The sequence below is a fragment of the Loxodonta africana genome, chromosome 3, assembly GCF_030014295.1.
Source record: "Loxodonta africana isolate mLoxAfr1 chromosome 3, mLoxAfr1.hap2, whole genome shotgun sequence".
NCBI lineage: Eukaryota > Metazoa > Chordata > Mammalia > Proboscidea > Elephantidae > Loxodonta > Loxodonta africana.
The window spans coordinates 195,114,983-195,125,531 of record NC_087344.1 but is presented as its reverse complement, the minus strand read 5'-3'; the positions used below and the strand labels follow the sequence as shown (position 1 = coordinate 195,125,531).

The 10,549-nt window shown below is 60.4% G+C and overlaps 1 protein-coding gene across 3 annotated transcripts; it reads left to right on the top strand.

Annotated features, from left to right (window-relative positions):
- Positions 1-809: 809 nt before the first annotated feature.
- Positions 810-8,928, top strand: IGSF8 (immunoglobulin superfamily member 8). Of its 3 annotated transcripts, none has more exons than XM_064282795.1 (8): positions 810-1,083; positions 1,818-1,929; positions 5,064-5,441; positions 6,032-6,493; positions 6,871-7,278; positions 7,531-7,944; positions 8,308-8,438; positions 8,649-8,928. In XM_064282795.1, the coding sequence occupies exons 2-7, from the start codon at positions 1,863-1,865 to the stop codon at positions 8,421-8,423; spliced, it is 1,845 nt and encodes a 614-aa protein (XP_064138865.1). In that variant the 5' UTR covers positions 810-1,083; positions 1,818-1,862; the 3' UTR covers positions 8,424-8,438; positions 8,649-8,928. The 3 variants fall into 3 exon arrangements, with proteins under 3 accessions (XP_064138865.1, XP_064138863.1, XP_064138864.1); XM_064282793.1 differs by having other exon boundaries at positions 810-1,090; XM_064282794.1 differs by lacking the exon at positions 810-1,083 and having other exon boundaries at positions 1,712-1,929.
- Positions 8,929-10,549: the final 1,621 nt, after the last annotated feature.

The following is a 10,549-nucleotide window of genomic DNA, read 5'->3' as shown; positions in this document are numbered from 1 at the left end:
GAGCTTCTCTGGTTCCTCCAAGGCGCCCAAATGTGGCTTCAAGAGGCAACTTCTCAAGCATCTCCTCTGAGCCAGGCACTGTGCCAAGCTCTAGGCCTAGACAGTCAAAGAAGGTTTGGTCTAGTGTGTGACATTTCTCCTCTCTGAGTCTGTTTCCTCTCCTGTAAAGGGACTGCAAGGGAGGGGATGAGAGGGACGACGGGGGAGATGAGAGGGGGCAAGAAGGAGGCTGGAGGGTAAGGGATGCTAGATAAGCCCTGGAGCCACCCTTCCACCAGCGGCCACTTTGGCAGCCTTAGCTTTGCAGACCTGGCTGTCCCTTCCACCATGCTGGCCCCACCCTTCCTGCTCCTCCCAACGCCCCCTTTTTCCACAGCTGAGGAGGAGGTAGAAACCAAACAAACCAAACGCGTTGCCATGGAGTCGATTCCGACTCATAGCGACCCTATAGTTCTTGGGAAAGATGTTTCTTCCATTCTTCTCCTCCGGGGCAGGCCCTAACTTCTCAGCCCAGAGCGAGGTCCGTCTCTCCCCACCAGAAATCGAGATTCCTTCACCTAAACCCCCGGCTCACCCTCTCCTTAAGTCTAAACCAAACCTCTTAGGAAGTAGTTCAAATAATTCAAAATCAAAACAAAACAAAAACCTATCTCCTATTTCGTATTACCCTGCGTCAAGCTCTTCACGTACATTATCTCAGTAAGCCACAATGGCCCATTGAGTTGGACGCCGTCACCCTCGATTTGCTGACGAGAAAACTGAGGCTGAAAGAGGTTAAGCAGTGTGACCAGGATCACCCAACCAGGAAGTGACGGCACCCAGACGACTCTCGCTCCCAAACCACTTTCCTTTAGCTCTGCCCTCTGAGGGGGTGGCTAACAGGTCTTCAGTGACCTTCGGGAGCCCTGAAGCGCCTTTCTGCCTAGACCCTTCCTATTCCAGAACTCCCCGGTCCCGCCCACTCCAACTTCAGCAAGGTCTGCAGCGCGGGCCTAGCGGCCCAGAGCAAATAACTGGATTCTAAGTGCGTGGCCACAGTCATCTCACCGGCCCTGCAGCCAACTCTCTGAGTAGGGCCAGCAGGTGCGGGGTAAGCGTGCGCTCTGTGAGGAAATGGGTGTGGATTTGGGAGAGTGGAGGTGTCGCCAGCTCGCCGGACCTGGGGCCAAGGTTCGGGTCAGGGCGAGGTTGGGTTGGGGCGGGGCGGGAGGTCTGGGCTGGGCCTTGTGGGGGATGGAGCGGGGCGGGCCCAGGACCCAGGGAGGGACGGGGCGGGAGGTCTGGGCTGGGCCTTGTGGGGGATGGAGCGGGGCGGGCCCAGGACCCAGGGAGGGACGGGGCCGGAGGTCTGGGCTGGGCCCTGCCGGGGACGGAGCTGGGCGGACCCAGGACCCAGGGAGGGACGGGGCCGGAGGTCTGGGCTGGGCCCTGCCGGGGACCGAGCCGGGCAGGACCGGGGCCCAGGGAGGGGCGGGGCCGGGGCTGGGGCGGGGCCATGCCGGCGACAGGGCTGGGCGGGACCAGGGCGCAGGGAGCGGGGGCGGGGCCGGGGTTGGGGGGGCCATGCCGGCGACGGGGCGGGGCGGGCTCAGCGCCCAGGAAGGGCGGGGCCGGGGCCGGCAGGGGCGGGGCCGGGGCGGGCCCAAGGCGGGGCGGGACTCTCTTACCCAAGGCGCGGACCGCGGGAGGGAAAGCTGGGGGAAGAGGGAGGGGACTTGGCAGCTCCGGCTCAGCTCGGCTCCGCACACCCACGCCTCACTGCTCCGCTTCTTGCCCCCCCACCCGGGTATGCGCCCCCCGCGCCCCCGGCCCCTCAGAGCCCTCACCGCCCTCCGGAGCCTCCCCAGAGCCCGTTGCTCAGAATGGGCGCCCTCGGCCCGACGCTGCTGCCGCCGCCGCCGCCACTGCTGCTGCTCCTGCTAATGCTGGGTAAGCCCGGCCCAGGTGCCGATCCCGGCCCCCAGCCCCACCAGACAGTGCCTGCCACCAGCCGCGCAGCCTCGCCCGCCTCCCCGGCATTTCGGAGCCTCTCGCACCTCCCTTCTCCATCAGAGGCGCCTCCAGCCCCCCGAGCCCAGCTCCTAGCTGCCCATTGTGGCCGCCCGCTGAGCCAGTCATGGGTGAGGGCTCCCAAGCTCTGGGCCCCGGGCTGGGGCACGCCCCCACCCCCAGGTGCGGCCTCTAGGCACCGCCAGGCTTCCGGGCCCGGCCCCACTTCTCAGGGGCATACCCAGGCCCTAGGGCGCATAGTGCGACTCCTCTCTGCCCCACACTCAGCTCAGGCCCGGCCTTGGGTGCCCGCCCTGCGTGGGCAGACACAGCCCGTCTTCATAATTGCCCCGGAGTTGGCCAGAGGATTGGGGGCTGCCTCTGCCACGGTCTTTGAAGTAAGTCTCCCTTAATTGCCCCCCTCCCCCCTACTCACAGTTCGTTATCTGAGGTTGGGGGGCAGTTCCCTCTTACCCCGATCTCCACCCCGGGGCTGTCCCCTATTTCCTCTCCTCTTCTGGATGACACTTGGCTCTGCAGCTTCCCCCTCCTCCCCCACCGAGTCACACCCCCTTAGCCCCAGCTTCCCTGCCTCAGGAGAACCCAGGCTCCATGGAGACTGGCCTTGGGATCTCCAAGCACCCTGTGTTTGTGCAGTGGGGTGTTCTGGCCCACAGCTGCGTGGCTGTGTGGAGTAGTGACAGTGGACCGGTTTTGGCCTGAACTGGAGGCCTTCCTGTAGGAGGTCAGCTGGGGAGGAGTGTGGCACCTAGACAGTGAAAGTGCCCGTACAGATATTCAGGGGACTGAGCCCTTGAAAAGAGCACAGCGTTGGTAGGGTGGGGAGAAGGGTGTTGGCGGTGGTGGCTTCCGCACCAGGATTTGGAGCTGCTGTAGTCAGGGCATGGGCTGCCGGTCATGCAGCTGCCTGTTTCTGGACCAGAGCTCCTCAGTGGCACCAACAGCGTCTCCACCTGCTGCATAGGCCCTTGGGGCCTATGGGTTAAGGCCTTCTCCTTGAGGCCCTGGGGTGGGGCAGGAGGATGTACAGCAAGGAAGAAGCTATGGGGCCCAGTTGCCTAGCACTTGGCCCATTTTCCCCAGTGGGCAACGAGGAGCAGAGAGGAGCCAGGGGAGGAGGCAGGCAAGTGCAGTTCAAAGGGAAGCCTGTGGACAGCAATGTGGGCGCTTGCATTCATTTTACAGATGGCACTGTTGCACAGATGAGGGAAGTGAAGTTCCTTGCCCCAGAAAACACATCTAGGGAGTGTTCGGGCCAGCATTTGAACCCAGATCAGTGTGACCTGAAAGCAGGCCTCTTTGCTCTCCCTCTCCCCTCTGTGGTTAATGCAGAGGAGGGCACAGCCTGGGAAGAGAGCTGCTTGTGGCAGCTGGATTTCCCAAGGCAGTGGGGTAACTTTCCCATGGGGATCTCCAAGCATCAGCAGTTATGGAGCCAGGAAGGTGGGAGGGGGCCACTCTGAGCAGAGCTCAGCTGTCTCCGCCATCACCCAGATTATGAAACAAGCCTCGGGCAGGGCGCTCCTGAGTCATGCACTCACCGTCAGAGCTGGAAGCTCTTAGCTCTGCCCCAGTGTGGAAGTTGAGGCAGCCTGGGAGGGGAGGAGCAGGGCCTCGGGCCATACAGCTAGAGCTGGGTGTGGGGATAGAGCTGGCATCCCAACCTCCTGATCCCAGGCTGTGTTCTAGCCAACTGACCATGAGTTCACACTGTGATTCAGCCACAGGAAGAAGGGGCTGAGAGCCCAGCTGGGGTAGGAGAGCCAAGGGGAGCTGTTCTGGAGAACTGGAGGGTGACACGTGACCACAGACACCGGGGTGTTTTCCTCCAGTCCCTGCAGAAAGGCTGTGGGTATCCCCCTGGCAGGCCTGGAAGTGACACTTCCAGTTGGTGAGGTCAGTCCCATCAGGCCTTGACCTGGAGTTTCCCCATTTCCTCCTTGACTTTGTCTCTCTGCAGAGGCAGGTGGAAGTCATCCAGGGGCAGTAAGATCTTGCCCAGGAGACTATACTTCTGTCTTACCTTTCTCATCTGTAAAATGGGAGGGCAGGAGCCCTCCGTACTTTCTGGGGCTCTGTGATCTTATCTACAGGGGGCTATGGAAGGAGAGAAGGAAGAAGCTGAGCCCTCAAGGCTACCAGGAGTATCTTGGGGCTGGGTAGGGCGTAGGGTGGGGGTAGGACGAAGAAGAGAGTTTGGCCTCTCTTCTGTGGGAAGGGGCGGCTGGGGTTTCAGAACCTTCTTCCAGAAAGGGAGCCATAAGTAAACAAATACACCATATGCAAATGAAGGCTTTTGTTAGCCGGTCTTGGAGGGCTGGGGGTGGATTGTGCTGCAGCTGGGCCAGCTAGGAAGGTTGGCAGGCATTGGGGGAAGGGATCTTCTGCCCCCGGGGGAGCCTGGGCAGAGCCTGGTTCTTGCCCCAGGAGCCCCAGCTGCCTCTGTAGCTCTGTGGGGTGGAGATGCAGTGAGCTCATGGCACAGCTGGAGCGGCAAGGGCATTGTGTGAGGAGAACTGACTGGGTCTGTGCCCTGGCTGGACTCAGGCCACTGGTTCCATTGTCTGGAACCCCTGGCTTAGGTGACACAGCTGAGCCAACCAGCCCTTCTAAGCAAGATTTTACCAGCTCCCCTCAGGCAAAGGAGGGGGACATGTGGTGCCAGAATTTTTTAAGCAGGAGACTCCCTTGGCCAGGTCTGAGGGAGGGATAGCAGACCTGGGGTGGGGGTATGTGGGAGTTGTGGGAAACACAGAATTGCTAAGTCAGGAACCCCGTGTGCTCCTTTCTGCCCTAAGGCACTCTCCTTCTGGTCTTTCAGAAGTGGGATGTTTCTGAGTTCTGAGGCAAACCTGGGCCTATACCACCCCCTGGAGAGCCATGTGTCTTATCTTGCAGCATCCTTTCCCTGTTCTCAGAACAGGGCCCAAGCTGTCCACCAACTTGCCCCAGGTTTCCTTTCTTTTCACCAGCAGGAGTCAGAATGGAACTGGTGGTAGTGGGGATGCAACGGGGGCCCAGGCATCCCCAACAGCTCTTGCCTTTCTCTACAGGAAGTGGGTGCTGTGCCCGGGAGGTGCTGGTCCCTGAGGGGCCCCTGTACCGAGTGATTGGCACAGCTGTCTCCATCTTCTGCAATGTCACCGGCTATGATGGCCTTGCCCAGCAGGACTTCGAGTGGTTCCTGTACAGGCCCGAAGCCCCGGAAGCTGCACTGGGCATTGTCAGTACCAAGGACACCCGGTTCTCCTATGCCATCTTTGGGCCCCGTGTGGCGGCTGGTGAGATTCAGGTGCAGCGTCTGCAGGGTGATGCTGTTGTGCTCAAGATTGCCCGTCTGCAGGCCCAGGATGCTGGCATTTATGAGTGCTACACACCCTCCACTGATACCCAGTACCTGGGCAGCTACAGCGGCAAGGTGGAGCTGAGAGGTACTGGGCCCTGGGAGGGAGTCAGGCCGTACCCACCCTCCAGGCAGAAAGTCAGGGCCAGGAGGGACCTAGGTAACCACCCTGGGACTTCCAGCTGAAGAACCTGAGGCCCAAAGAGGTTAAGTGACTTCTACAAAGTCACCCAACAAGTTAGTGGCTGGTCTGGAATCAAACCCTGATCTCTTCATTCCAGTCCATTGCTCACCTTTTTATATCAAGTGACCTCTTGGGAAAAGGGCCAGTGTCCTTAAGCATTCCCTGATAGGGTGGGGAGGCCAGAGTTGCATTGTCTTCTGAGAAGGCAGACAGGGTCACTTTTCTGAGTATTTCAAACAGAGTGCAGTCCTGAACATCAGGGTGAGCAAGCAACGGGCTGGTTCTATTAAATTCAAAAAGCATTTATTGAGCACCTGGGGTGTGTCTAGCACTGTGCCCAGCACCACTGGGTTACAGAAAAAAGACAACACACAAGCTTTGCCCTCCAGGAGCTCACAGTCTCTTTGGGGAAACAGGCTGTCCGCAAAGGCACAGTCACAAGAACCAGCAGCCCCCAGCCCTCCCTCCCTCCCTCCCTCCGCTCTTCTCCCCAGCTCTCCCAGATGTCCTGCAGGTGTCTGCTGCCCTCCCAGGGCCCCGAGGCCGCCAGGCCCCAGCCTCGCCCCCTCGCCTGACTGTGCATGAGGGCCAGGAGCTGGCCCTGGGCTGCCTGGCGCGGACGAGCACACAGAAGCACACACACCTGGCTGTGTCCTTTGGGCGAGCTATGCCCGAGGCACCAGTAGGGCGAGCGACTCTGCAGGAGGTGGTGGGACTCCGGGCAGACTTGGCCGTGGAGGTGGGAGCTCCCTATGCTGAGCGGCTGGCTGCAGGGGAGGTGCAGCTGGGCAAGGAGGGGGCTGACCGGTACCGCATGGTGGTGGGAGGCGCCCAGGCGGACGACGCAGGCACCTACCACTGCACAGCCTCCGAGTGGATTCAGGATCCTGATGGCAGCTGGGCCCAGATTGGGGAGAAGAGGGCTGTCCTGGCCCACGTGGATGTGCAGACGTTGTGTGAGTGCCACCCCTCCCATGGCAGGGTCTGGGAGGGACTGCATTTCAGTGGGCACCATGGCTGATGGGCACAGGTAGTCATCCTCACACTCTGGGGAACCCATCATCCCTAGGTGAGCAGCCTCTTAGCATCAATTTCCTCTCTACCCACGGTGGGTTTTCTCTGCTCAGGAACTGGGTGTGGAAATAGGAGGACCATGGCTGAGATTCAGGCCCCTGGGTGGGAAGGTGGTTACGACTGGGAGTCGGGGCCCCTGTTGGGGCAGACAGGAGGCCTCGAAGTTGCTGCTGTTAAAAAAGGAACTATAGTTGACCATCAGGAGCCTGGATGCCCCCTCCTGCCTCCACAACACCCCTTCCCCCTTCCTGTGTTTCAGCCAGCCAGCTGGCAGTGGCTGTGGGGCCTGGTGAACGTCGGATTGGCCCCGGGGAGCCCTTGGAACTGCTGTGCAATGTGTCGGGGGCACTACCCCCTCCAGGCCGTCATGCTGCCTACTCTGTGGGCTGGGAGATGGCACCTGCAGGGGCACCTGGGCCTGGCCGCCTGGTAGCTCAGCTGGACACAGAGGGTGTGGGCAGCCTAGGCCCTGGCTATGAGGGCCGGCACATTGCCATGGAGAAGGTGGCATCCAGGACCTACCGGCTACGGCTGGAGGCTGCCAGGCCTGGTGACGCGGGCACCTACCGCTGCCTTGCCAAAGCCTACGTCCGAGGGTCTGGGGCCCGGCTTCGTGAAGCAGCCAGCGCCCGCTCCCGGCCCCTCCCTGTGCACGTGCGGGAGGAAGGTGAGAGGCTTTGGGGTAGGTGAGAGGGGGTGGGCCCTTGACAGGGTTTGCGGCTCAGAGAACCTTCTTTCTTCTAGCTCCATGCTGCCTTTCCTTAGCTTTCTCCTATCAGCTACTCCATCCTGTAGTGTTTCACACTCCTCTTCTTCAAGAGTAGGGGTGTCTGAGTCCCCCGGAGTGCTGCCTGCACAGAAGCTCTAGCCCCATGCCCCTGACCCTTCACCCTCTTTCCCCATGCCCTTTGTTCTGAAGGTGTGGTGCTGGAGGCAGTGGCATGGTTAGCAGGAGGCACAGTGTACCGGGGAGAGACTGCTTCCCTGTTCTGCAACATCTCTGTGCGGGGTGGCCCCCCAGGGCTGCGGCTGGCTGCCAACTGGTGGGTGGAGCGGCCGGAGGAAGGGGAACTGGGCACTGCCCCTGCCCAGCTGGTGGGTGGCATGGACCAGGACGGTGTGGCAGAGCTGGGGGTCCGGCCCGGAGGAGGCCCTGTCAGTGTGGAGCTGGTGGGGCCCCGAAGCCACCGGCTGAGACTGCACAGCTTGGGGCCCCAGGATGAAGGCGTGTACCACTGCGCCCCCAGCGCCTGGGTGCAGCATGCTGACTACAGCTGGTACCAGGCAGGCAGTGCCCGCTCGGGGCCAGTCACAGTCTACCCCTACACGCATGGTGAGTGACTCATCACCTCCGCCCTCCTCACCCTGCCCTCCTCCCAGCCCATGGCCCATCCTTCCCTTTCCATCTTCTTACCCCCTGCTACTATCCGCTCTGTCTTCTCATCACTCTGATTCCTTCTCATGAAGAGCCTGAGGAACCAGCTGTCAGCCTTCAGTACCCATCTGCACCAGGGTCCTCCATGGTCGATACTGACTAAAATGCTGAGAGGGCAGGGAGTGGGTGGGGGAGGGGCTGCCTGTGGATGAGGAGGAGGGGGGTCCTGGGAACTTGATGGGAAAAGTGCTGGGAGACCAGGGTGACAGTGGGTAGGGACAGTGGCACTCCAGCTGAATACAGCCATCCTCTCTCACCCAGCCCTGGACACCCTGTTCGTGCCTCTGCTGGTGGGCACAGGGGTTGCCCTAGTCACCGGAGCCACCGTTCTCGGCACCATCACCTGCTGCTTCATGAAGAGACTGCGCAAACGGTGATCCCTCCTTCCCCAGGTGAGGGGGCAGAACCCCCCAGCCTTGTCTTCCTCCAGCCTCCCACCCCCAGGTTCTGAAGGAGGGGCAGCCAGCTCTTAGTTCTACCCCATTGCCCTCCTGGGATCCTGTTGATGGGGTAAGAACCAGGAGGGAGTCCCACCCTGGGTGAGAGCCAGGAGGGAGTCCCACCCTGAGCTCTCCTTAGCCCACTCCATGCTCTCTCCCCAGGTCTTGCAGGTGTTGACTGTCTTCCAGCCCAGCTCCAAGCCCTCCTCTGGTTGCCTGGATACCCTCTCCCTCTGCCCACTGCCCTTCCTTTAATTTATTTGAGCTGCCCCCACTCAGAGTGGGGGACATGGCCCCCAGGCCCCAGCCCTTCCCTCCCACGTGAAGGCCTCTCAGCCTCCTCTCTCTGGTCTTCTGTTGATCTCATACCCATCCCATACAGAGGGCATTCCCTGTCCTAGAATTAATTTTTCTAAAATGTGAATAAACTGGTTTTATAAAATCCAGGGTTGGCTGTGTCTTCTCTGCCAGGAGGCTGGAAAGGGCTGGGAGTGTGTAGCAGGGCGCTTGATGGAGGCTGACAACCTATTCTGGACGACCCAGGCCTCTCCTACCACAAACACCATCTGGCCTCTGTGGGCCATGCCACCCACCCCAGGAGGGGACACCTGGTCCCATCTGCTGCCTGAGCTGTCCGCAGCGAGCCTATTCCTGATCAGACTCCTACTCGGAAGGCAAGCACAGAAAGGGAGGCTGAGTTCCAGCTGAGCATACCCCCACCCCTTCCCAGCCTTCTCCTCTGTCATGGGGCAGGGGCTGCCAGGGACGGGTCCTGTTCTGAGGTTCCTAGACCACTCTGCCTGTCTCATTCTCCTGGTCGGGCTAGTTTTGGCCTGATTCCTCCCACCAGAGCCTGGGGCCTCAGCTTCTTTCCTCCTGACCTTAATTATCCTGTGACAGCAGAAGAAAAGAAACCCCAGAACACAGCTGCCTGGGTGGCAGGGACAGCCCCCTGGGGAGGGTCTGTGCATCCATGGAGCCCCTGCATACATCTACCCACAGCCTGCCCCACCAGCCCCAGCCTCAGCCCCGCTCTGGTGCCCCCAAGGACTCCCTGGATTTTCTTTGCCTAAGGGTGCTCTGATCCTAAATTCTTAGCTGCACTGGACCTCTTTCAAGTCCGTTTTTAAACACTGAGCATTACTAGTTTGCCAAGTGTTATTTTTACAGATGAGGAAACTGAGGCAAAGGGCCATTGAGCTAATTAGTGATGGTGTCAGGACTAGAACCCAGGTCTCCTGGCTCTTGGTTCAGTGCTCTGCACTGTACAGTGGTGCTCTGAGTGGTGACTGAGTGGTGAGAGGTGTGGTGGGCTCTCAGTGACTTCCGCAGGCAAGTGTATCCTGTTCCAGCCTCAGTTTCTCTGCCCGTTCAATCGCTAGGGCTTAACTACAGTATAAGGGTATGTGCACATGGATCCTGAGTGACCCACCCTGCGCGATCCAGCTGTTTCATAGAATTAAACCTAAGTGACTCCCCACCCACCCCACCATTTGTTTCGGGGGGAACGACCAATGCCAGGGTTCATAGACTCTATCTTTGACTGATGGTGAGCCAAGTGGCCCTGTGACCTGAAGCAGAGACATCCATCCTTAGACTGGAGGGAGAGTCTGGGTTGTGGGTCCCCTCTGAGTGGACCCCAGCTGGGATGAGCCCCCTCCACAATTCCTTTTCCTGGTTCCAGGAGGTGCAGTGCCCCACAGGACCCTCAGCTTTCCGGCCTGGAAAAGAGCAGACTGGGGTGCTTTCCCACAAGGGGCTCAGATTTTTATTAAAGGACAGGAGTGGGGTGTAGCCAAGGAGTGGAGGTCCCTGCTGGGCCAGTGCTGCTGAGGGCTAGGTCTCCTTGGTCAGCCAACTCTTTCCTCCCAGGAGGCCAGCCTCAGATCCCCTCATTCTCTGCCCCTTTTCAGCCTGCCAGTTGCTCTTCCCTCCCCACCCTCACCACCTGGGGGCTGCCCCTGGTATCTGGGATGAGACCAGGAAGTGGGGGGAGGAGGGATGGGAATATGTGTCTGTGGCGGAGGGGGGTCCTGGTCACAACTGGGCAGGTAGCAGACCCT

Coding starts and splice junctions, on each gene's coding strand:
- IGSF8 (XM_064282795.1), top strand. CDS start 1,863: ATGGGCGCCCTCGGCCCGACGCTGCTGCCGCCGCCGCCGCCACTGCTG. Junction 1,930..5,063: donor GCTGCTCCTGCTAATGCTGG/GTAAGCCCGGCC, acceptor CTTTCTCTACAG/GAAGTGGGTGCTGTGCCCGG. Junction 6,494..6,870: donor CGTGGATGTGCAGACGTTGT/GTGAGTGCCACC, acceptor CCTGTGTTTCAG/CCAGCCAGCTGGCAGTGGCT.